Here is a 26791-nt window from a genome sequence, read left to right on the forward strand (position 1 = left end):
GAGGTCCTTAAAGAATATATTAAGCAGCATTACATTGGATCAAACCAAAGGTCTATCTTATCCAGCATCCCATCTAAGACCAGCCAGATGCTTTTGGAAGCCTGCAAGCAGGGCATGAATGCAAAAGCCCAACCAACTGCTGTTTTCCCCCCAGCAACTGGTATTTAGTGGTAGACTGCCCTGAAATCTGGAAGTTTCCATTTGTTATCATGGCAAATAGGCATGGATAGACTTTTCTCCGTCATGAATTACCAAGTTCCTTTCAAAGCCATTGCAGACTGTGCTGGTCACCATATTTTGTAGCAGCTAATTCCATAATTTAGTTCAGTGTTATTCACAACTGTAGATTGTGACCCACTGGGGTGACACAAGCATGCAGTGACCGCGAAGCTGCAAAGTAAAATGGCGTGCAACCCGGATGTTGCTTCTGGGTCACACGAGCACGTGACCCACTTCATTGGTCTCATCGCGCCCTAGACTTGTCTTGCTACTTCCTGGTCCAAAAATTAGGCTGCGGCACACAGTTTGAGAAATGCGGCATGATAATAATAATAATACAGGTATTTCTATACCGCCTTTCTTGGTCCTCAGATTTCTCCTTAGACTTTATTCAAGGTGGTTTACATAGGCAGGCAATTTTTAAATCCTCGTAGGGATTTTTACAATTTGAAAGAAGGTTTCTATCTTTCAAGAAACCACAACATTCAGATGTTTCTTTCTTGATCTGGTCGCACATTCTGGCCTCCATCCTCCCGCGCTCAGAGCAGATGGAATAGCTCGGCTTCAGCTTGTCAGCTGCTTCAAGGTCTCACGGTGCCGGTGGCCTCGAACTGGCGACCTTCAGATGTTATCTTCAGGCAGACGGAGGCTCAACCCTCTAGACCAGACCTCCTGCCAATGAAGTGAGTCATGTGCTGGCGCAACCTAGAAGCAATTTCTGGGTCATGTGCCATTTTATCCTGCAGCTCCCTGGTCTTAGCAGGCCCTGGATCCACCATGGATGATGCAGTGGGTTGCCAGGTTAAGAAGGTTGAAAACCCCTGTATTCATTTATATGTTGTCTGAAGACTATTTCTCTATTCTCTCTTGGAATTCCTGCCTATAAATGTCATAGGGTGACCTTGAGTTGTTTTCAGACTGTGTGTGTGTGTGTGTGTGTGTGTGTGAGAACATGCCAGGAGTCCACACTAGAGTTTGCTGCAAAATATCCAATGATCTTACACTGCAGTGGTGCTTCTTTTTATTGCAGCTCCTGCTGCTCAAACTTCAGTACTCTGAAACACTGAATTTTTTTTCATGCCTCCACTACCTTTACATGTCCCTGTACTGGTGTGGCTCTGGCTACTTCTGTGGCTGCTTTCATGCTGGTTCAGATATGTGTAAAGGTGTTTCTCCAGCGGCTGTGTTTCCTTACCATGCAAGAGAGGGGCTCCTGAAGTATTGGAGTGTTTCTTGCAGGGTATGTAGTTTCCATCAGAGTGAACTTATGGGGGTAGAAGCATTTACATGTAGACTTGTTGCTGTGTCCACAATTCCTGCTGCACTTTACACCTGTTCATTTGATAAAAGGTTTTGAAGTGCATCTGTTGCAATTGCAAGTTCTTCTTGGAAAGTGCTGTAATACAGGCGTACCTTAGTATCCATGGATTCTGCATCCCTGGTTTCAGTTATCCATGGTCCTGTGGATACTGGGGGCACCCTTGAAAAAGGTAGGGAAAGGGAAGAAAAAAAGCCATAAATATGTGTGCAACAAACCACTGTGTTTTGAGGGCTGCATGCAGTCTTCTGAGCTGCCTGCAACCTCTTCCTGGTCACGACAGGCTCTCATCACGAAGTGGATTGTGATGCATTCCATGGCAGTGCTGGGCAGAGGAGCTTGGTGCGACCAGTAAGAGGCTGCAGGCAGCTTGGAAGACTATCTGCAGCCCTCAAAACACAGCACCACTCGCTGATAGGAAAAACCATTTTTTCTTCCCTTTCCTTATTTTTTTAAAGGGCATCCCTGCTATTTGTGGTAGCTGCAGGGGGAGGTCTGGAACAGAACCCCTGCAGTTACAGGGTTACGCCTGTAGTTTCAAAAGCTAATTTAGTATGCGCTCCTGCCCTACAGCCTCTATCTCTTTTGGCACAAACTTCCCCTTATTCTTGTATTATAGATTGCTCAGTCTCATTGAGAACCACTGGTAAAGGTCAACATTTTTCTAACTTCCCCTCCTTTTAAATTAAGACTTCTGTGGTTTTCAAAAGAAGCACTGAACCAGCAACATGCTTATAGGTGATTCTATGCATTCACCGAATGTTGGCAGTAAAAGCAGGAACATGTTGACAGGTCCCAAGCTTGTACTGTTTCTTTCTCAAGAATGCCAGATTTGTGACTTCCAAAGGGACATGGCTGGTGGGCCATTTGAAACCTGGTAGGGTCAGGGGGTTAGAATTCCTCCTCTTCATAATCAGTGGCTATGTGAAGGAATAAGATGATCACACAGCTATATCTCCAGAAGCACAAGGTTTTCTTGAATTAAAACTGGAAACAAACTTCTTATCCTAAGGACAGCTTCCCTCGTGAGTACAGTAGTCCCTTGGTATTTGCGGGGTTTCAGTTCCAGCACCCCCTCCCATGGATGCCTGTATCTGTGGATACTAATGTCCCTTTTAAAAAATGTTTTTAAAAAGTAAAAATCGATAAGCAAATAGCCTTCCCTACCTTTGTGCCACAAAATCATGCAGTTTGCACTGCAGAGCAGTCTTCTGCACTCCTGTATGCCGCTTCCGGGTCACATGACCTCCTCCTTCTGCCCTGACTTGCCCCAGAATACATCACTTAAAGGAGTGGATGTGGCTTAAAGGAGTGCAGAAGACTGTCCTGCAGCCCTGTAAATGGTGTGGTTTTGCTGCATGAAGGTAGGGAAGGTTATTTTCTTACTGATTTTTACTTTTGAAATGTTTTTAAGGGGCATTGCAACTGTGGCATCTCCAATACAGAAGTCTGTGGATGCCAGACCTGTGGATAAAACGGGTCCATGGTATTTGCTTTTTGGAATCCTATCCCATTCTCTTGTTTGTGCAGTCAGGGTTCAGTAATGGCACTGTGCTTTCTGAGCAGTGGTGGTGCTTCTGAGATGCCCTTGTGCCTGTCAGCTATTGCACGAGGCCCATCAGGGAGTCCCAGTGCATCCCTCCTCCTGGAACATGTCACAGGCCACATGTTGTCAGAGAAAAAGGGGGCGGGTGGAATCAATGCTGAGTGGCACCTTTCTCCTCTGTCAGGCATAGAGTGGTGGACACATCCAATATGGTGAACAAAAGAACAGCCCCGCTGGATCAGGCCATAGGCCCATCTAGTCCAACTTCCTGTATCTCACAGTGGCCCACCAAATGCCCCATGGAGCACACCAGACAACAAGAGACCTGCATCCTGGTGCCCTCCCTTGCATCTGACACAGCCCATTTCTAAAATCAGGAGGTTGCACATAAACATCATGACTTGTAACCCATAATGGATTTTTCCTCCAGAAATTTGTCCAATCCCCTTTTAAAGGCATCTAGGCCAGATGCCATCACCACATCCTGTGGCAAGGAGTTCCGCAGACCAACCACATGCTGAGTAAAGAAATATTTTCTTTTGTCTGTCCTAACTCTCCCAACACTTAACTTCAGTCCCTCTTGCAGCTCCCAAGTGGTTGTCTGCTACTAACTTTGGAAGTCAGTGGCAGGAACTTAAATGGACTTCCCAAATTATGGTAACCGAAACGTTACTTTGGCGATCTGTATATGAGTGTCAACTCTAATGTATGCTCTTGTTTCTGTCCTGATTGCAGGCTGTTTACTATGAAATCGGTTTTATAGTTTGTGCCGTTCTGGGCATACTGTTTGTTCTGTTGCTGCCTCTGACGGGGCTTTGCTTCTGCATGTGTCGTTGCTGTGACAACTGTGGTGGAGAAATGCATCAAAGACAGAAGAAAAATGCCGATTGTCAAAGGGGCTGCTTTGCAACGACTCTTTTTGTGGCTGCTTTAATGATCAGGCAAGTACACAAAATCAGGCACAGTATGTTTTGCTTGGCCATGTGGACAAGGCATCTTAATACTGGGCTATTAATTATGGGATCTGAACTATGTTTATTAGACTGGAAGTAACAGGCACAAGTTAAAGCAGGAAACTTTAAAAAAAAATAGAGCCACTATAGTTGATGCACTATTAGAGCAAAACTACGCAATCAATTGCCTCATGGGATGGATTTGGTTGCTTGACTGTACCAGTTTGGACAGTATGTGGAGAAACCAAATGTTTAAGTGCTTTCCCACTCTACACTTACAAAAATGGCTGGTCAAGGAAAAGGTTGTGGCATAGCTAATTCTGTATATTGTCTATGCAGGAATTTTTAATGCAAAGAAGCAGTCAAACCTCCAATCCCCTGCCTGAAGCTTGTGGTGGTACAGTCCAGTAAACAAGTACATCACATGAGGCTGCTGGTCATGTAGCTTGACCTTGGATACTTGCTCTGGGATTTGGTGTGCAAGGTTTTATTCTTTTGCAGTAGCCTCCAATTTTGGTGTGTGCATGCTTTTCTCCCCCCCTCCAAAATCACTTTATCGAACCTGTGCTCATTCCAATTGTGTGCTTCATTGGTTTCATGATAGGCCATGCTTTGATCAGTCCTCAGTGGCTAAATGGATAATGCCATCAATTATCCTGTGGAGTTGGCAACCTTCAGTCTCGGAAGACTCTGGTATCGCGCTCTGAATGGTGGTTCTGGAATAGCGTCTAGTGTGGCTGAAAAGGCTGATTCGGGAGTGGCAATCCCTTCCACACTGGGAGCAAGTGCAGTCTGTCCCTGGTCTGTCTCCCTGGCTACGGGCCTTTCTTCTTTGCCTCTTTGCCTCAGTCTGTTGGCCAAGTGCCTCTTCAAACTGGGGAGAGGCCATGATGCACAGCCTGCCTCCAAGTGGGATGCTCAGAGGCCAGGGTTTCCCACCTGTTGAGGTCCATCCCTAAGGCCTTCAGATCCCTCTTGCAGATATCCTTGTATCGCAGGTGTGGTCTACCTGTAGGGTGCTTTCCCTGCACGAGTTCTCCATAGAAGAGATCCTTTGGGATCCGACCATCGCCCATTCTCACGACATGACCAAGCCAATGCAGGCATCTCTGTTTCAGCAGTGCATACATGCTGGGGATTCCAGCTCGTTCCAGGACTGTGTTGTTTGGAACTTTGTCCTGCCAGGTGATGCCGAGGATGTGTCGGAGGCAGCGCGTGTGGAAAGCATTCAGTTTCCTCTCCTGTTGTGAGCGAAGAGTCCGTTATCCTGTAGACCTTTTATTTTATAAACTAAGATAAAACCCAGATCAGAGACCCTGGCCTCTTTGACTGTTCAGTGGTTGGTTGTGCTATGCTTCAGTCTTCTGGGAACACCACAGACACATAAATTCAGCATGTTGTGGGAATGGATAGTACTTTATGCCTAATGGTGCTGTTGGAAGACTCCAGATTAGATGTTGGTATGAACATAAAATTTATAAGGAGAACCATGAATGTTGCCTAGAGGAAAGGTGCGATATACAGGCGATCCCCTGTATCTGTGGATCTGTTATGCATGGTTTCACTTATCCATTGATCGGGGGGCTCTGCACTCCCCTGCGCCCGTTAACATTGTTTGTTTGCTTACCACAAAGAAAATGTGTCTTTCTTTTATAGGTCACTATAAGCATGAAAGCTTACAGTGATGTGCAGACAGCCTGAATGCTTGAAAAGACTAGATCGAACATTAATGCAAATCAGGAAGTTAACTGCTTCCTGTTAGCATTTGATCTAGTCTTTTCAAGCATTCAGCATGCCTGCATGTCACTATAAGCTTGCATGCTTATAGTGACCTGTAAAAGGAAGAACTTTTTCTTAGCGGTAAGCAAATAAACAACTTTAATGGATATAGAGGGGTGTGGGAGCCCCTCAAAGATAGGGTTCCCTCATTCCGCAGGAAGGAGTTGGAGGATACAGGGGTGCAACTGTAAATAAAATGGTTTATTTTAACTTAGAGTGGGGGTGGGCTGCAAACAAGACTGCAAAAATCAAGTTTTTATGCAAGAGTGCATATGCAGGATCATAAAACAGGCATTAGTTATACCTGAGTTTCAGTCCCACTTGGTCATGAACTGGGTGGCCTGGATCCCGTTGCTTCCTCTACCTGCATATCCATAAGTAGCTTTGGCTGTATTCCTAAGAATTGGTTGGGGCTCACTGGGCAAGCCTGCTGCTTTTTCCACAAGAAAAATGACAAACAAGAAGCCCTCCAGTGTTGTTGAATGAAACACATCATTATGCCTGCTTAAGAATTTGGAAACTTCCCACCCCTAAAGTGAGTGGAATTATATCTGGAGAAATAGATAAGGTGCTTTCATCCATTCAGCCAGGTCTGGCTTTAAGCAGACTGAGGAATGGCACTGTAAAATTTAAGAGCTCTTTAATAAAGTGATGATAGACATGAGAATAGTTTTACATAAATAACTTCAGTCCTAAACCAGTCTTCTCACTATCCAAGATAGCCTGGTTGGACTATGTGCATGTTCTGCGAGGTACATCAGTCAGCCAGAACAGTTTTGTTCATCAGATGAATTGCTTTCTCCCATAAGCTTGAATAACTTTTGTTGACATCTGTAGTGAGAATTAAAAACTAAAACAAAACCCTATAATCAGGAATGCTGCCAAGGTTGCAACAGATTTTACTGTCACACTAGCCTTTTGGCAGCAGGATTTGTTCCCATCCCAGTGCCCAACCAGGTTATAGTTCCTTATGTTCACCCAGAGAAACAAGTGGCACCGAGTCCCATTTGTGGATGAGAATACAGGGGTTTAAATCTGGTAGCCTTACCAACTGCAGCCCCATAAACGTCTCTGTTGGAAATTAAATCATGTCAGCTCCAAGCTAGTTCACCTAGCTAATAATAATGTTTTATAGAGTATGTCTGTCTTTCCTAGTAGAAATCTGTTACAGGTCCAACCTTGTTATACATGGATTTTTTTTATACATGGATTTAAAACACAAATGGCCACTGCAACTGAAAAGGAATGTGCTGATCCCTGGAGAAGGGAAAAAATACATTCCTTTAAAATTAGTTTTAAAAAACTGCTTTTCTTACTGTTATAGAGACAGTCATGCCAAGTGATCATCCCGTTCTTCAGCTGAACCAGCAAAGGCAGGGGGCCTTTACATTTCTAATTGCTGACTGCCTCTCTACAACAGTAAGAAAAGCTGTTTTTAAAACACAATTGTAAAGGGACGCACTTTTTAATTTTTTAAAACTGCTTTTCTTTAACACATTTTATGGTATCAGCAGGGAGTTCCAGAATCAAACCCCTGCAATTGCTGAGGCATGACCTTATTTTATTAGGAGCAATGGAGGGGCAAGAAACCTGGAAGTGGGTCTCTAAATCTATTTTTACACTGTTTTTTATCCATGGATTTTTTTTTAATCCACTTGGGGTTTTGGAACGGAACCCTAGTGGATTGCAACAACCTGTACTTCTCTTGGAAGGGAATAGCCTTCAAAGACAGGTAACTCTTGAATGTTAAGCAAGCACACCTAGTAAATCTTTCCTCTTCCTTTAGTGAGGGCAGTCAGGGCAAAGAAGCAGACTTCCCAACATGGATATTTTTTTTTGGATCATGTGCTTATGGTGACACAGATTGCCTAATTATGGTCACTCCTTCCCACCCCTTAATAGGTAATTGGGACTGCCCAAACTATCTGTGCCAACTATTCGGCCAGTGGGCAAACAGGTGCTTGCGCGCTTCCTTTCCAACTCAAGAGCTATACACGCGGAGCAGTTTTGTATAACTTCCACAGTATCTTTGATTTTTAAAAAATGTGTTTTCAGTCATATGTCATCCTAATTTCTGAGAAGGCAAGATATCTAGTCACCTCCTTATTAAAGAATGAAAGAGGAGAAGCAAACCTTTGTTTCCTATTTTTCCAGTCATTCAATGTGAAAAAGAGCTCGTTTTAATAGTCTTCTCAGATCTAATTAGTAGGTTGAATGTTTATAGTGCAGTCCTTTTGGGTAAAGTATCTCTCTACAGTTGAAGAGGCTCAAAATGAAAAATGATCAAACTGAAGTTTTTCAGAGTACCTTTTTGGTACATTGAGCTACTGGCCTTTTTGTACAGAGTGCACAAAGACTCTGAAACAATATCTTCTGAAGGCCAAAGTTGTATTCATATTGCTATAATTACATTTTTTTTTTACTTTTTAATCTTGTTGTTCAAAATGAAATGCTTTCCTTTTAACATGCAGCCAAAAGTAGATATCTGACTTTAAACGCTGTCTGGAGGGAAACAATGAGAGGTTTGCAATGTGCCCTCTGTTACTTACTCCCTCTGAACCCAAGGCACTGGGCCAAAGAACCTCTTAGGATGGCACAAAACAGTCAGGCAAGGATAGCACAAAGCACAAGAAGAGCCCTGTTGGATTAGGTCTGCCATGTCTGCTGTCATGTTTCCAACAGTGACCTGTCAGATAACTTCCAGGAAGCCCACAAGCTATAGCTAAAGGTGTTTGAAAAATGGTGTTATTTATTTTACTCAGAAGTAAGCCCATTGTGTTCAGGAAGATTTAGGATGTAATCCTGTCTTACTCACTGGACATAAAACACCTCTAGCTATAAATTTTCCTCTCTTGTATGTCCTTTAGCAAATAATATTCAGAGGTACTCTGCTCCCAAACCTGGAGGTCCTATTTAGGTGTCATAGCTAATAACCCATCATTTACTAGGAGGAAAGTGATTAAAAACCAAGGTGATTTGAGAAAAAATTTGCTCCCAGCTCCATGCATCACGAGGCCTCAGCCCACACCAAGTTGTTCATAGCCAAATTCCATATATAGGTGTGTGTCACTTACCGATGATCTGGCCAATGATGGACCATACATATGATGGTCTATCGTTGGTTTACTGTACAGTAGTTGAAAACTCCTTATGTTGGTGGTGGTATCCTTAAGAGGCCCCAGATGCCTCTTCCAGGTTGCACCAGGCCTCCACGGGCATCCCAAAACTGGAAGAAGCTTCCGAACACTTCTGCAGACCATTCTGCAGGTCTGTAGAGACCTGATGCGACCCAGAAAAGGCCTCTGGGGCATCCTAATGACAACATCACCAACACAAAGGTAAGTTTTTCACATAACAAAATTACTTGATGTTGGGGTTCAGAGAACATCCCTGAAGTTAATTCATTTTTTGCCCAACCCCAGGTGTACACATTTGATCCCTGTTGTATATATGCAACGTTGGGCAGAAATGGCTTAAGTGATGCATACCTGTGCTGGGAAGGTACACCGCCCCCCCCATGAGGCTTTCCATAGGCGCTTGCCCAGTGTGTTCTGTAGAGGAGCTGTCTCAGTCCTGCCTCCAAGCAACCACATTTGCTGTGTCAGACAGAGAGAGAAATGGATGAGCTCTCTTTCCCTCCTTGTTCAACCCCCCCCCCCCCGGCACAGTTGGGGACCCCACAGACCAGTTTTGTGGTGGAAAAATTTGTTTGAGTTGGTACAAATGCACAAGCTGCTTTGTGAATCCTGACCTTGAGGACTTTCAAAGAAACTGTGGACTAGAATTGGAAAGCTGCTTCCAGTTCTCAAAGCATATCGGTTTCCATGGGGCATGTAACATCTTATACCCATTAGGTATGCATTTCAAATTACCTACTAATGTCCTTGCTGTTGGGCAGTAAGTAACACTTATAAAACGTAGCCGTTAAGTGGAGTTATCTTTTGAGCACATGCCTAAAGAGGCGAATCCAGATACTGACTCGGTTTTAACATTGAGGGCAATTTTTGAAAGGGATGTTAAATCTGGATATGTAAATGTGGAGCCAACATCGCAAATTTCACATTTCAAATAGCTTAATGCAAATAGACTAGGAAATATTCTCATGATGAATAAATATCAGAATAATGTACTATTAAATTTTATAGTATCCGCATTATAATAGCATGATAATAAATATTATCAACGAAAGTGGCTGTCAGAAATCTTCTTGCAACACAATCCTGTGCATGTACACTTGGTAGTAAGTCCCACTAATTTTCAGTGGGACTCTGTTTCCTAATAAGCAAGAATAGGATCTTAGCCTTGGATGTCTTCTCAGCTCTCTTATTTTGCTGTTAATTAGCCTGGGCTTTCTCTGGAATCTGAAATGTAGGTTAAGAACGTCTGAGGAGTCTGAAGGGAAGCATGTTCTCAAATATCTTCCAAAGGGGTATGTATTTGACATAGATGCTAACTTAAGCTTCGTTCTCCGTTCCTTCTGGTTCTTGAACACCACCTACTGGAAAGAAATGGATGGTGATCTAAACTTTGGAAAGAGTTATTCTTAAATTCCTCTTTGGAGCCTGTCCTTTGTGTAGATTTACTGTAGTTTGAAGCCAGAGCAGGGTGTACTTGCAGTAACTAAATCATATACTTCCCCCTTTTTTCCCTCTTTTATATACAGTATTGGGGTACTCTGTGCTTACGCTGCTAACCAGCATCTCACAAGTCAAGTCAGAGGAGCCAAAAAACTGATGAGCAGTAACTTCAAAGACTTGAGAATTTTCCTGAATGATACTCCAGGGGTAAAGTGACACTTTATTGATTTGATTGTGGCTATTAAGGTAGATGTAGAACCCAAGGCATAGCAGGCGTTTCCAAATTTTCTTCAAGCAAATCATGGTTTATTGCTTCTTGTCTGCTCTTGTCTTCCATTTGTTTGCTTCATATGTTCATTTGAATTTCCATGTTGTAGCAGGCAGAATGATGGTTTTCACCGGGATCTGTTAATTTATTTGTCACACCAAATGATAGCTTGTAGAAACTGTAGTTTGCAGCCCCACTTCAATAGTGAATTTTGGATTGCTGGCAGATATTTGGATTGCTGGCAGAATTTTGGGTTGCTGGCAATGTGATCAAAGCCCACATATTGTAGATCCAAGTTATTTTTTTTAACATTGTTTATTCCCGTATTAACCAAAATACAAAAAATACAGGGATGCTTCAGCGAGCTTGCAGTTCATGCACCCTCTCAGATTCTTTCTGAATTTAAACAGTTTCCTAATAGGGAATTCCTTTATTTTCTTCCCCCCTTCCTCTAAGCTCTGAGTCTGTATTGCAGAACTAGAGAGGGATTCCCAAGCTACTGGGAGGCCATCTCCTATCATTACCTTCCAGTAATGCAACCTTAACCAACCACCATAGAATTTTTAGCAAGCCATCAACCTAGCGATACAGGATCTTCCGTCATTTGTAATGTTGGTAGCTGGAATATGTCATTCTTTGGAGAAATTGTGGGATACAGATCTGATTAGTGCCTTATTGCTTCCCACTCCTACTAACTGAGCAAAGAGGCACTTTTTCATTTTTCACACTTTTATACTGCCCTTCTGTCAAGGAGATCAGGGTGGTGTGCATGGTTCCTCCCCTCCTTCTGTCCTCACAACAGCTCTGTGAGGTAAGTTAGGCTGAGAGAGAGCTACTGACTCGCCTACGAAGCTTCGTACTGAGCAGGGATTTGAATCTGGATCTTTCAGGTCCAGCTCCCAAACCGCTACACCATCCTGGCTTATATTCTTAATAATAATAGAGGAACGTAGGATTTCAAGGAATGCAAACAAGTTGTTTCAGCCACTAGAATATCAGCAGAAAATATATTGGGAGATCCAATTGTGGATCTCATATGTAGCATATAGTTTGGCCCCAAGTATAAGTCAAAGAAACTAAGTCAAAGAAGCTACGCAGTGAAACGATAAAATAACATACAACAAATATGCTGTGAAAATTCTGCCTCTAGCAGTAAATGTGTTTGTGATGCTCTTTTCTGATGCCAATTATTCGGTCTTATGAAAGAGGATTAAGAGGATATATCTTACATGGAACATGCACATTTGAGAATACTTTGGCAGTGTACCTGAATTGGTAAGTACCTTTGGAAATTTATGAACTTGTCATTCAAAAGAAAGTTTGAGCCAGGCTTCCAAAAGACAAACAAAAAAAAATATAATGACTAATTAAAGTTGCAAGAAGAGTAATTTCTGTAAAGCCGTGAGATTAGGTGTGCTTTACAGAAGTACCATCCTTTCTCATGTAGCTGAAGGCATCCTAAGAAATCGGCACGTGTCCTTTGTCTCTCGAAAGCAGCAAGAGAAACAGTTGTGAGAGTCTTTCTGAACTGTGTGTCTTTAGAGTCTTTCCACTTATATGTTTGTTCTTAGATGTAGCATTCTAACTGTTGAGATTTGAAGCTTGCTGCTGAAATGTATTAGTGTGTGTCTGTAAGCTATCATTTTTCTTTTGTATTTAAATTTAAAAAGTTTTTTGTCTTGTTTTAGCAAATTGATTATTTGGTGAGCCAGTATAACACGACCAAGAAAAAAGCACTTTCCAACCTTAATGGTAAGTAAGCTGAGCAGAATTGTCTGAAACTTCTAAATATTATGTACTCAAATGACAGTGTTCAATCTGTTCCTTTCTGTCTCTGACGCGGGGGAAAATGTAAATGATACCACCTTTCAAAGAAAAATTCTTCACATGCTGAGAATACAGAATCAGCTTTCATTTTTGTTCCTGACTTACAGCATGTAAGGAGAGGCCAATGAAATGATCTCTGACTCAGGTACAAACCACATAGCTTATATAAAAGCAAGAAAAAACATACAGATAAACCACATAGCAACACTACATTCAGGTTTTGCAGACTTCACATAGCTGTCTTATCATATAAAGTAGAACACTTTTAGATCAGTAGATCTTTTTGGTGCCAAAACCCCTTAAAGCCGGGGTCTCCAAGTCCCAGCCCGGGGGCCAGATGCAGTGTGCGGCCAGCCTCTGATAGCCTCTGGCCCAGTTGACCAAACACAACCAGTGTTGTGCTTGTGGGGTGAGGGAACGGGGGTCCATTTAAGTTTGTGCTTTATTTCTTGGGCTGTTTTGGTGCTTGGAGAAATCCTGGACATTTGAGCCCATTCATTTATTCATTCATCTAAGTTCCATCTCTTATTTATTTAAATTTTAATTAATTTCCCCCCCCCCCGGCCCTCGACCCTGTACCGGATATTTGATGCGGCCCTTCGGCCGAAAAGTTTAGAGACCCCTCCCTTAAAGTATGAGACTGGGGACCCACTGCTGATTCCACCTCCTTCCCAGGACCTGATCTACCTGCCCACAGCTGCCTCGTTTCCCCTCTAGTGTCTTCACAACAACCAAATAAGGTAGCAGCCTAAGAAGGGCCAGCCTTAGTACGTAGCTATGGGGCAAGACATTGAGAAGAGGCTGTGAGAACCAACAAGAGCTCAGCTTTGATAAAGCAGTACTTCATACTGTTTTGAATCCAAGCCCTCTCTTGCACAGTCTTTGAAAGGATTGACGCAACCCTCAAAATGCTTTGCAACCCCATGGGGTCACAACCACGGGTTGAAGAAAGTTGCTTTAGATTGCTTGCATTTTTGTTCTTAAAGCTAAGGTTCATTTGCTGCCTCTTTATCTGGGCACAGGTCACAGGACACAGGTCACAGGTCACATAGTAAGCACATAACCCTGCTAATTGGGTAAGAGGCACTTTTTCAAGTGTGTGCTCCTTTTTTTAGCAGGGGGAGAGTAACTGGCCCACCTCACCCCAGCAGTGTCTTTTCTAGTGGCTGTCTGCTGGTATTCTTTTGCATCTTTTTAGATTGTGAGCCCTTTTGGGAAAGGGAGCCATTTAGTTATTTGATATTTCTCTGTAAACTGCTTTGTGAACTTTTAGTTGAAAAGCGGTATATAAATACTCTTAATAAATAATAACTAATAATTAATATTTTACATGCTTAGAAAGGAAGTGAAGCTACCTGTTGCCAGAGTCTTTTGCCAGTAACTTGCAGCACAGTAGTATGCATGCCTGAGTACATCATGTAGAGCCAGGGTGGTGTAGTGGTTTGGGAGGTGGACTTAGACCTGGATGATCCAGGTTCAAATCCCCCCTCAGCCACAAAGCTTCCTGGGTGACCTTGGGCCAGTCACTTTCTCTCAGCCTCACCTACCTCACAGGGTTGTTGTGAAGACAAGAAAGAGGGGAGGAGCAGCTGTGTAAACCGCCCTGAGCTCTTTGGAGGAAGGGCAGTATAAAAATGTGAAAAATAATAAATAAATAAATAAATAAATAAATGTACTCAGGTGTAAGTCCCACTGAATTCAGTGGTACTTCCTCCCAAGTAAGGGTGTATAGGATTGCAGCCTTAGTTTAGGTTGTTAGGTAGGGAAGACAAAACGGTTTCTTCCATACACCTCTAAATAGTGCAAAGGGGCAGATAGACTTCATGTTAACATTGGAGGTTCTGTTATTCCTTGCTGCCAAGGAAATGACTAAAGTGGCATTTTCCTACACCAAGTTAGGATTTTACTGATTAGGCAGAGTTTGGTAGTGAGCTTGGTGGTTTGTTTTTTTTTCTATCGGATACATGCCATTGTCTTAAAGGTGTGGCATTAAAGGCATGCCCTACTTTAGTAATCCAGTAATTGGACCTGCTTGTTTTTTTTTTTCCCCATTAATTTTTCTGACAGATGTTGGGCTTTTGCTTGGCACCAGAGTGCAGGAGCAGTTGGGCAAGGAGGTGCGCCCCGCCCTTGATGCCGCGCTGAGCATGGCAGGAGGTAATGGCTGGCAATGGGTTTGCTTGTCCTCTTTTCCGCCTTCATAACTTCTGTGAGTGCTTTTGTAACGTGGCTGGGATTCAAAGAACTGCACAGTGTGTTCTGCCCGCCCCGGGGCCTTTTCTCAGAACTGCAGCCCTCAACTATTGCATGCAAACTGTTTGTGAAACTGAGGAGGCTTCCAAAATTATTTGTTTGTTAAATTGTTCATCTTGATTCGTGATTAACGATCCGTGAGGCAGCTGACAAGAGGTGTAAAATCCACCAGCATTCAGAGCGTTGACAAAATGTGATGAGTGAGATCAAAGCACAGCTGCTAATTGAACAAGTAAACAACTTTCAATTGGTCTTTCTAGAAACTCATCCTGCAGTCCAGTTTACAGACCCACTAGGCCTTCTGATTTAATCCATTAATGCGCTGTCCACAGGTGTGCACATTTGATTCCTGTTGCGTATCTGCAACATTGGGCAGAAATGACTTAAAACTGATTTTGCCTAATATAGAAATGCCAGCAGAGGGGACAGAAAGCAGACACCCCCCCCCCAGTCCCCTACTCGCTCCTTTTCCAGAGGAACCATTTACCATATTTTAGACAATGGGAGGAATACGAACCATCTCCCCAATGGAGATCTTTCATGTTTATATGGAATAAGTCAGTCCTTGAGGTATTTTGGTTCCAGCCTGTTTAGGGCTTTGATAGTTTGTGGTCATTAAACAAAGTTTTTTTGTGGCAGTGAAGACTGACAACAAATACATGGTGTACACTCTTCTGGACAAGACTTATAGATGGGGCCTCGGTATCCTCAGGGGAACCGTTCTTGGACTTCCCGCGGATACCAAAAATCGCAGATAAGGAAATTCGTTATTTACAGCCCCTTAAGCCGTCCAAAGGAGGGTCCAGGTGGAGCCCAGTATGGCTTAGTGTAGGTCCACCTGTATTTTATTGTTTGACCCCACTCTTTACAATTGTTCAGTGTACAGTCCACCCTCAGCATCTGCAGGGTTTCCATTCCCGTGTGGATGCTGAAACCTGCGGATAACCAAATCCTTAGGTCTAGGCACTTACCTGGCCTCCCGATGCAACCACAAGTGCCTTCGGGTTACATCTGGAGGTGTTCTGATGTTCAGAGAGGCCAAGTGCAGCCCCTTCAGGTCTCAGAAAGCTGCAGTGAGTCAAGTTGGCTCGTGCCGAACCTGCACATGAAAAGGGCCCATCTGTATATGCTGTAATCTGCCAATTTAGGTTAACACTTCATACATCTGATGATGTAAACTTTAGGTCACAAATCTTATTTCAGAGAAAAAATTACTTATGTTTAAGATACAGCAACCTTTGGTTATACAGTATTTGCTGCAACGGATTGACATGGTGTGTTTACTTGAATTCCTTCCTTCCTTCCTTCCTTCCTTCCTTCCTTCCTTCCTTCCTTCCTTCCTTCCTTCCTTCCTTTGTGCTTAATAAGTCTTGAGTTATAGACATAAAACTCTAAGTGAATCTGTTTGAACGTACCATAGGTAAAAGGTAATCTTGGGGCTCCCTTTGGGGCTGTAATGGCAACAGTTAACAGTTGTGATATGGTGTGCCACCATTTCATACTGCTTAACAGCTTCGTCAAACTGCTGAGCAAGGTCTTCTGAATTTGCAGCATGATGTCATCAGTATAAAGATGACATCCAGCTTTGTCTCTTTTTCATCTTGTTCAGGTAAGGCTGTGAAGGTAGTGAACTCATGTTTCAAATTGGTACTGAACTGGATGAGGGCCCAATAAACTCAAACCCAAGCCAGGTTAAATGGAAGTCCTGTTGGTGGAGTGTTTCATCTGAGTTGGGAGGTGGCATTTAGTCTGTTCAAGATGGGGTTGCTGCTTGGTCAACTGGCCAAGGAACTGGTCAATAATTTGGAGATAACTATGAGATCTGAGTGTTTTCTGTGAGGCCCAGATAGCTTTCACAGCATGGAAGCGCCTTGAGGTTGCGCCAATCAATTGAGGTTGGTTAACATAAGAACATAACATGAGAACAGCCCTGCTGAATTAGGCCATAGACTCATCTAGATGTCGCAAGCACTGCAAGTATCATAGCAAGATGGTTCTCTGGAACTGGGTATATGGATAATATCATCCCTGTTGAGGAATATCTACACTAACACAGAGTTCTGAAGCCCAATTAAAATGCATGTTTTAACCTGTAAAGTCCTGAGTGGCTTGGGACACCGATTGCCTGAGGGGACTGTCATCTCCTGCATAAACCTGCCCTGGTGTTACAGGTTTTTTCCCCAGAACCTCTTATTCACGCACTCCTGTTATCTGAAGTGAGGTGGGTGGTGACAAGAAATGGGTTCCAACTTTCAGTTGCCCTTCCTAGTGAGAAGTATACCTGACCCAGTCTTGTCTCTTTTTGGCACCAGATGGAAACCCTTTGCTTAATCTGCCGAGCCCTTATCAGATTATTGCTTGCACACTGTTATCTCTGCATCAAACTAATGTTATTGGCGGTTTTTGAGTAGATGCGTTCCTTACACGAACCACTCTAGGCACCTTTATTTTTGGTTGAAGAGAAGGGTATAAATCAGTGGTTCCCAAACTTGCTGGGCTGGTGACACCTGCTCCTGCTGCTCACTGAACCCAGAAGTAAGTGATGATGATGTGGGATGTGATGATGTCATCACTCTTCTAGGTTCACACCTGGGGGGGGAGAAACCTCAAAAATCAGTGCAAATGGGTCAGGGAGCGGGCAGGCACAACTGAAGCCATGCGCAACCCTTCTGTTGTGGCACAGAGTCACTTCTCTACAATCTCTGCCACATCTGTTGCCAAATGCATTGACTGGCACGAGGCCTCTGATGCTCAGTTTGGGTACCACTGGTATAAATGTTTGGGAATTAAATAAGACAAGCCAAAGTCATATTTATTTTTTTAGGAAATTATATCCTGTGCTTTCCTCTCCCATAAGGGGAGGCGCTGAAGGTGGCCAACAATATAAAAATTAAAAACGACAAAGTCACAAAAAGCAGAAGGGGCATCAGATCTCTTCGCCTGCCTCCTCTGCTTCTGCTCTCTCTCTCTCTCTCTCTCTCGGGACACCTGGAGTTAAATGGTCCTGTGAGGGATCTGGAAAGAGGACACAGCCCAGCTGAAGCAGAGCAAGCAACTCGTAGAGTGGTAAACCTGAGTCTCTGCAAAACAGAGGGGAGAGAGTTTGCTATGCAGTGGGGAAAACTGGGTGGCAGTGCAGGGTGCTGAACCTGTTCCCCGAGCAACTTCCATGCTATCTATTTGCATAGCTAAGACATCTGGCAGCCAGGGGCACAAACATTTTTAACACCCCCTCGTAACATTTTAACACTTCCCCATACAACATTTTAGAAATCAACGCATTCCGCTACCAAGCAGAGTGGTAACGTCCTAGTCAATAAAAGCCCAGAAAACACTATCCTCGTGTGCATCTTCATCAGTATTGTTTTGTAGGGGCCCACCCCTGGAGGGTTCACCTCACAGCTCCCTGCTTCACACTGCCTGCCTCTCATCCCTGCCTTCCCTGTTTTATGGAGCAAGCCCACCCCCTTTTTGGCCCCTGCCCTTCCTCCAGGTGGGGCAGAAAAGGCCTTTCCTGTTCCTGGCTTGTTTCCTTCTGTGTTCCTTGTTTGCCCTGCCAGCCCCCTTTGTCTGGTTGGGGTGAGCCAACCTTCTTTGCCCCCCTCAAGGGCAGGGAAGCCTCCCCACCCTGGGCATGGGGTGCCTGCTCCAGGGTAAGTCGTGGGTCAGGGCATCTGGGAGGGGCCCCGACATGTTTAAGATTCCAGCAACCATGTTGTGCCACAACACCTCTGAGAGAACTATCCCATGGGGGTGGTGGAGGAGTATCCCCAGAGTTGCACTACCTCCCAGCTTTTCCCCCAACTAGGATCTGGATATATGGTTGTCACATCCATAGAGAAATAGCTGGGGAGTGTCAATTGCAAGGGGAAAAGTGACAAACAAGGGAAGATGGTAGGTTGTAGGTAAGTGGGCTGGGCATGTCAAAAGGAGACACTTTTAGTATGCTTGGTCAACTGCTGTATCTATTTTGTGCTGCATGATGGCTACTGAAAGTGCTTGCGTGCCTCACCAAAGTATTTTCTCATCCTTCATCTTCATTCTCCTCTCTTTGCTTTGTTTTGCTATTTGTCTTGAAGTCAAAGTGGAAAGGGCCATTAAAGGTAAAATGTCTTGAATGTGTGGTGTGATGTGCCTTCCTCGCTTCCTTCAGCCGTCTTGTGTGATTTATGTGGTTTGATTTACTGTATTTCTTTGTGTTCCCACTCATCATTGCTTTGGCATTAAGTTGGCTCTTGAAATCAAGGCTTAGTCAGCTGCCTGGTGCAAGCTGTAATCTCCAGATCCTTTCCTCTGGAGACCCCAGTAGGGCTAGAAAGTTGTGGATTGCAGCCATAATGCTTGGCACGTAGCAAAATGTTTCCAATCACTACCAAATAGTTGGTCTACAGAAGCAAAAGGAGCCTAGCTGTAGTTTAGTAGGCAAGTATCTGTTTGGTTTCTTGTATGCCGAGTTGGATTGTTACTGGCAACATATAGGCAAAAAATGGAGGGAGGAAATGCATTTAAAAAGGGATTGATTTTTTTTTTTTTAAAGAACTGTTAACCTTGTACATTTTGGTCAAATGTAGACAAAACACTTAATGCCAACTAATTGTTTAACTCTGGCTAATATTTCCAACAGCTCTGTGAAACTCTGGTTTCACTTGTTACATTAAGTTCTACTGCTAGTGAGCATTTATAGGGCGCTACAGTCAGATTTCGTTATCTGCTAGGTTTAGGTTCCTGGAAAACCTAGTGGATACCAAATTAGTGGATACTGAATCATTGAGACTATGGGGAAAAAAATGGGGTTAGGCTTCAGGGGACCCTCTTTACCATACACTCTATGAACTTTATGAACATGAATCTTACTTTGAAGTCTAAGGGGCTGGATGATAGCAGGGGCTCAGCAGCAACTGATGCTTCCCCCTCCGTGCTAGTTGTCCCTCGTGCCAGCTGTCCAGTTGCTGGCCCAACAACGAGGCTTCATAGTTCAGCAAGGGGAAGGGGTTGCTTCACTCTTCTTCCTTCTCCACCCGTCTCTTGGCTCCTTCCTTGGGCTTGCCCCAGTCCTACAGCAGCCCTTAGGTAGTAGCCTTCTCCTCCTCCCGCAACCTCTCTTGCCCACCTGCCTGCCTGCTCGCAGCTGGGCTGAGCCGCCCTCCCCTTCCCAGGTGCACCAACACAGTATTTGCAGGTAACTAGAACAGAGTCATAGATAATGAGAGGCAGGTGGCAATTCTGCCTCTTGCAGATGGGTTAATTCATGGATCGTGAAGTCATCTATAAATAGGGTTACCGGATAACAAAGGGGAACAGGGTGCCTGTGAGCGTTGAGTGCAGCTCAGCATGGAAGGGTTTAAAAAGCTGCCCCTGCCAAAATTCCCTTTTCTATACAATGGTTAAAGGTATAGGCACTTCGTCCTCCTTTGTAACCCTACGTAAAGAGAATTGACTACTATGGAGATCTTCTTTCTGCTTTGTATCTAGAGAGGTTGAGAAACCTTAACATTTAAACATTATTAATGCAAACCGTGGTTAACCCAAACCCATTTCAAACCACTGTTTCCTATTGTTATTTACAGTTAAGTCTCGAATCATGGGCTGCTTATGATAGGTTAAGCATGGGTTTTCAGATTGCAATGTTTAACCGTGCTTAAGGAAAACAGTGGTTGAACATTGTGTTATGTAAGACAATAGAGTCGATTGTGAATTTGTACCACAGATATTTGTAGGAAGGTTACTCATACTTCTGGACCCAATAAAAGCTTGTACATGCAGAGGATCCAAAATTGTTTGGAAGCAGTGGCGTCACATGGGTGGCTCAGGCTGTACCAGGTCATGCCATGGGGGGAGGGAGTGACAGCAGTACTGGTCAAAATTTTTAAAACCTTGGTACTTTCGAATAATACATAACATTATATATAATTTGATGCATAATTACATGCAGAATGCAATGAAGCAAACCACGTTGTAATATATCTATTCTATCAAAAGTTATAGGGGGGGAAAAACAGTGGGCAGGGCGGTGGTGCATCACCATGCCCACTGACCTGGCATTGCCCTGCCCGCTGCACGAGAGGAGGTCCATCATTGGGGTGACATGCTGGTCTCTTGCACCAGGTGAAGCAAACCCTAGTGATGTCACTGCTTGGAAGAAACTGCATCTTTCATTGGAAATATAATTTTTAGCACTTTGGTTTGTTATAGGGATTTGCAGCTGGAGACCCCTGGTTTCTGGATCTCTTGAAGGGATCCACTTGCCAGTTTAGAAGGGATGTGGCAAAAGTGTACCCGAATTCAGCAGGCTTGTTGGCAGACAATTTCTGAACCCATCTCTAAAACACCCTCTTCCTCACTCCTTGCTTAATTCCATTAATGGTCTTCTGGAGAAAAAAAACAGTTGCTAACTAGAAGGCCAGTGATAACAGAGTGGGTGTGAGTAGAAGCTTCTTGATAACTGTGACGCAGCTTGAGAGTTTCAGCCTCTTCTCAAGACTTTGCTTTTCTTTAATTGTAGTTTGACCACCTGTGGATTTTTCAGTGTGTTCCGGTGATGTAGGCTGATGACTGATTAAACCTGTGACTGGAAGCCCTTCTTTGATTGCATTGCTTTTCATCACTGCAGCTATTAGAGAGACAAAGGAGGCGTTGGAGAATGTGAGTGTATCCGTGGAGGTCTTGGCAGAGGGCACTGAGAGGCTGCATGCCAACCTGTCGGAGGTCACAGAACACCTGGTCAGCACACTCAGTGACTCTGCATGCACCGCTGCCCAAGCTGCTTCAATTTGCAATGTGATCCGGAGATCCCTGAATCAGCTGAATATCAACGCCAACTTCAGCGCAGTAAGATTGTCATTGTCTCCATTCTTCTCCGAGGCCCAGTGGCATAGCTAAGGCACCTGGCACCCAGGGGCACAAAAAATTTTTTAACACCCCCTGGCAGGGCCTCCAAGAGGAATCTTATCAGGGGGTCAAGGTTTCTTTGGGGCCCCTTCCCAAAGAGGGAGGGGGTGAAGCAGACTGGGGAGCTATGGGGGTGGGCATCACTTCTGCAGCAGCTGTAGCCTCACAGCTGTGTCTGAGCTCCCATCCACTCCTTCATGGCAAGCAGATCCACAAGCCAAAGAGCTCCTGGAGCAGGCCAGCTTCCTCCCAGATGGGACACTGTTAAGGAACATATGCATTCCTGGACCTAATTCGTGTGGCTTCTGGCAGTACTTGCCGCCATGTGCCACGTGCATGCCATGCGGGCAGTGAGTCTGGGTGGAAAATGTAAGATCCCAGGAAATTTCTGGGCCCCATCCTTTGGCTCTTGGGCCCCCTTTCTGTCCCTGGGCCTGAATACAAATTACCCCCTTTACCCCCCCCCCCTAGACCCTGCCTCCTGGTGTCTGGGAGATAATCGGAGGTGTTGAGAGGTCACACTCAGCCTCCCCACACTTCAGACCACCTCCCAGGTGCCAGGGGGTGTTAAACACCGGAGAACTGCTGGAGAAGTGGTGCCCCCACCCTTTAATCCAGGTGAGGGAATTCTGTAGCTAACATTTGCACAAAATACTCCCACCGAATAAGCGCTCTTGACATCTGCTGGATTCTGCCTTTGTTTTGCTACCCAGGTGAGGTTGCAAACCAGTTTGAATAGTCCTTTGACTCATTAGCCTGACTCTTTGATAGAGCATAACCATGGGGATGATAAGGACCATTGGAGGTGAGGAACCTTTTGTATGTTGGGCGAAAGTTGTTTTTCCCAAACTCAGGAGTCCAGGAAGGAGGGCCATCTCAGAAGGCTGCTTTTTTTTTGCCTCAGGTCTGCTATCAGGGTGCAGGGTACATACCTCAAAAGCATGGTATCTGGGGCAATGTATCTACTCCCCCCCAGAGCTACACCACTGGAAGTGGCTAAGGTCAGAAGATACCAAATACGCTGTTCTAGCATGATTTGGAGCTGGTACGCTTCATCTGATTTTTGGAGGAGTGAGAACTCCTCACATTTAAGGAGTAAATAAGTTTCCGTTCGAATTTGGAGAGTTGAACTCCATGGATAAATTTAGAAGGTGTGACTACATGGTTTCATGAAAAATGTAGCTTTCCTAGTCTGAGGATTTGTGGCCTCTTGTCACCTGTCCCGTAAATAGCTACACTATTGGTGTGGCCCTTCACTCTCTCTAGCACCAAGAACAGATGTATACATGCAGATCTCCTGCATACTTTGAATTACAGAGAAATAAAATATTGGCTATATGACAATATAGGAAACCTGAATTTTTTTATTATACAGTGGATCCTACTTATCCGCAGGTTCAACATCCATGGATTTCAGTATCTGTGGGTGCCAAGCTGGTGGCTGGAGGGCCTCACAGGACCTCCTGGACACGATCAGAAGTTCCTTCTAGTCACATCTGGGAGGTGATGTGAGACTCGGGGAGGCCAAGGTCATGCCCAGGAAGTTCTTTGATGCCCTCCCCATTGGATATCTGCAGAAATTGGTTTCTGTGGAGGGACCCTGGACTGAATCACCTGTAGAGACTGTGGGCCCACTGTATAGATCAGGGGTGTCAAACTCATTTCATACTGAGGGCTGATTAGCATTAATGATACCTGCTGAGGGCTGGAAATGATGTCATAAAGCAGGAAGTGATGTCATTAAGCTAGACATGACCAAAAATAAGCACTTTTTTCTCATTTAGGAACTCATTAGCTGCTAATGGCAGAAGAGAAAAATCTTCTGATAACATTTTCAAGATACGGAAGAGTGCAGTTATCACATGGGCTGCCATTTCAGCAGTGATACCTCAGCATAGCTGAGCAGCTGAAGGTGCCACTGAGCAGTGGCGTATCTGAGGAGGGGGGCAAAGGAGACAAATGCCCTGGGTGCCAGGTTGGAGCGGGTGGTGCCACAGCACTATACACCCCCAGCAGTGCCTCCCCTGCACCACCAGGGCCTTTCACACAGAGGACCAGATAAAGAGCTTCCGGGGGTCCACATCTGGCCTTATGTTTGACACTCCTGATACAAAGGAACCTTCAATTGTAAACTTCCACCTGCATTCTCAAGTGATACAGTCCAAGCACAGATTTATAATTGGGGTAAAGTTGGTACTTCATTTGGCTTGTTAAACTCCTTCAGGACTTCCTTCCATATTAATTTGCTTTCTGAGCAGCCATATGTATTTCAGAGGAATTTGAGATTCATTATAAGCTCTTAAGGGGCACCAGTCAGTCAGCATCCTGAGGGTATCTAGCTGCATTCCCTTGAGGGTATCTGTCTATCTATTGTAGAGAGAGACTGCGTAACTTTCAGGAAAATTTGTCCACAAATTTCATTTTCTGTGAAAAATTCCCCCATAAGCTTTGAGGGAGCACCAGAGTTCCTTGGAACACAGTTTGCAAATCACTTGGTTAGCTAATTGGCTTTTAGTGAAATTATTTTCTTACTGCTCCAGCTGGTATCGTGTAAACTGTGAATTGGTTTTCATTTCTGTTTAGCGTGAGTTGTTTAGTGATTTCATTTTTAAAGGGAATGTTTTGCTGGCATTCCTGAAAGATAAATGTGAAGTGCTGTATTCAAATAGCTACTGCAATGGATATCAGTGCTGAGGGCATGCAGAAAATGGCAATCACTATTCTGCATTGGTGATACTGGAAACAGGATCCTGGATTAGGTGGACCTATCTTCTGTGCATCTAAGAAGGAAGAACACAATATGCAGTGGCTCCGCTTTATCCCCGGATTCAAAACCAGCAGATTTGACCCAGCATGAGTTCCAAATCCATGTCTGGAGGACCCACAGAGGACCTCCCAGATGCAACTGCAAGCACCTTCTGGTCATGTCGAAGAGTCTTTCTGAAGCCTGGGAAAATTGCCTATTTAGACCCCACTTGTGGATTCCATTATCTGCAGATTTTGATATCTGTGTGGGGTCAGGGAACAGATCCCCTGTGGATACCGAAGTCCAACCTGTATATGTAATATGCAGGCGAACTGTTCATATAATAATGAGGGAGATGTTATAATGGAACTGTACAAAACTCTGTCACGTGACTCAACCGCAAAACAAGCAAATGGTGAGATGATTACCCAAGTTGAGTTCCCATTTTTCCCTTCCTGCTGCCAACGATGCAAGAGGCAACAAGCTTCATTTTGTTGATTTATTCACGTCAAGTACAGATAAGTCCTGGAATAAGGGTGAATGCGAATTGCATGTAAAAAGTGCGGTAGAAGTGGTTTGAGCTCCTGTTTGTTGCTTTCTGAGATGTTTGTTCTCAGGGAAAAGAATTTGGGTTTTGAGCACTTCCAACACATATAGAGTATCTATCAGTCTGTATCCAGATGGAAGTTGATAGATTCTCTTAAATACATCTGGAAGAGAAGTAAAATGTGAACCTGCGCTGGGTATAGAGACTTGATGATCTCCAAAGTGCATCTCATAGGACCTAAAGTGGCACATTTTGGTTGATTCTGATAAACTTATTTGTCTCCTTTTTTTTCTTAATGGACCAGCTTTACTACTTAAAGTTGTGATTAATTGTCACGTTTGTCCTTTTTTTCCTCAAGAAAAATTATACTGAATTCATTTGTTCATTTAACCAGGAAACCAAAACAAGAATGCGTACAAAGTCCCTTCTTGCAAAACTCTGTGCAGTCTAGAAGCCCAGGCTAGAGCAAAACCCTATCCAGAAACACAAGCTGTAGCAGTAGTTTTGATTTTTTTAAGGGGGGGAGGGGAGACATTCATTGGGTCCAGCAAATGGCCTTGGGAGTACCTGAGGCTGCAGCACTGCTAAAGCTAATTAGGTGTGGACTGGTGACACCCCTGAGAGCCACAAGCAAGAGTGAGATATACAAGTGTAAGCCTGTATATGTGTGTTAGTGTTCAAATAGCATACACATATCCAAGATGACCCAAATCCATTCGTGGTCCCAACAGCATGCTGCATTTGTTTGAACCAACTTTGAAAACTTGAGTAAGTTTTAATGCAGACTTGAATTAACATTGAAAACTTATTTTTATTTTATTTTGTTTGTTCCTCCTTCCAGTTACCAGATGTGAGCATTCAACTTGCCAAAGTCAATGATGTCCTTAAAATAGACCTCTCTAGTCTGGTTCAAAAGGTACGTTCTTGGAAAGGTGCAAAATGTTTTTCTTCGAATGGTGTAGGTGCTCAAACTGCTCACTTTTGTGGCTTTGGACATTAATAAATGCACCAACAGCAGATGTGCGTTCACCTTGTATGTAAAAGGAGAAATGTACAACTGCTATGCTGTTGTTTCTTAAGCTTCTGATAACTTGAGGCAAGTGGGGGCAAACATCTGTATGCAAGAAAGGGTGAAAATCTGTTATCCAATTGACATCCATACTGGTGGTTTCCTTTCTAAGGTGGTTTCTACTTTCTAAGGAGACTGCCTGTTGCTGGTGCAGACAAGCAATAGGCAGCCCTCTTAGAAGGCAGGTAATTCATTCACTCTCCTTCTCAGTCTCTCATTCCCAATCTATTGATCTAGTCCAGGGGTGCCCAAACCCCGGCCCGGGGGCCACTTGCGGCCCTCTAGGCCTCTCAATGCGGCCCTCAGGGAGCCCCCAGTCTCCAATGAGCGTCTGGCCCTCTGGAGATTTGTTGAAGCCTACACTGGCCCAACGCAACTTCTCTCAGCGTGAGGGCGACTGTTTGACCTCTCATGTGAGCTGTGGGATGAGAGTTCCCTCCACTGCTTGCTCTTTCACATCTGTGATGCAGCAGCGGCAGTTAAGAAAAGGCCAGCCTTGCTTTTTGCAAGGCCTCTTATAGGCATTGAGCTATTGCAAGACCTTCATTCATTCATATAAGTTCATCTTTAATATATTCATTTATGTAATGTAAATTTATTCAAATTTTCAATGTAAATTAATTCTTTATTTCCCCGGCCCCCGACACAGTGTCAGAGAGATGATGTGGCCCTCCTGCCAAAAACTTTGGACACCCCTGATGTAGTCCAAGGGTGTCAAACATAAGGCTTGCAGGCTGAATGCGGCCCCCAGGAGTAATTTCTCCATCTCCTGTTTATAATTGGGTTGTCCCAGCTTGATAA

The 26791-nt window shown here is 44.1% G+C and overlaps 1 protein-coding gene across 3 annotated transcripts in view; it reads left to right on the forward strand.

The window, feature by feature from the left end:
• PROM1 (prominin 1) overlaps positions 1 to 26791 on the forward strand; it is a 119087-nt gene that overhangs the window by 57757 nt on the left and 34539 nt on the right. For 2 of the 3 annotated variants that reach the window (XM_066631785.1, XM_066631786.1), the window contains exons 4-10: positions 3819 to 4024; positions 10479 to 10599; positions 12349 to 12412; positions 14555 to 14644; positions 18820 to 18843; positions 21351 to 21568; positions 25763 to 25837. In XM_066631785.1, coding sequence (XP_066487882.1) covers positions 3819 to 4024; positions 10479 to 10599; positions 12349 to 12412; positions 14555 to 14644; positions 18820 to 18843; positions 21351 to 21568; positions 25763 to 25837 — 798 coding nt within the window. The remainder of the gene's footprint in view (positions 1 to 3818; positions 4025 to 10478; positions 10600 to 12348; positions 12413 to 14554; positions 14645 to 18819; positions 18844 to 21350; positions 21569 to 25762; positions 25838 to 26791) is intronic. The other variant, XM_066631787.1, reaches the window with a different exon arrangement.

Source organism: Tiliqua scincoides, chromosome 6 (genome assembly GCF_035046505.1).
Source record: "Tiliqua scincoides isolate rTilSci1 chromosome 6, rTilSci1.hap2, whole genome shotgun sequence".
NCBI classification, from domain to species: Eukaryota; Metazoa; Chordata; class Lepidosauria; order Squamata; family Scincidae; genus Tiliqua; species Tiliqua scincoides.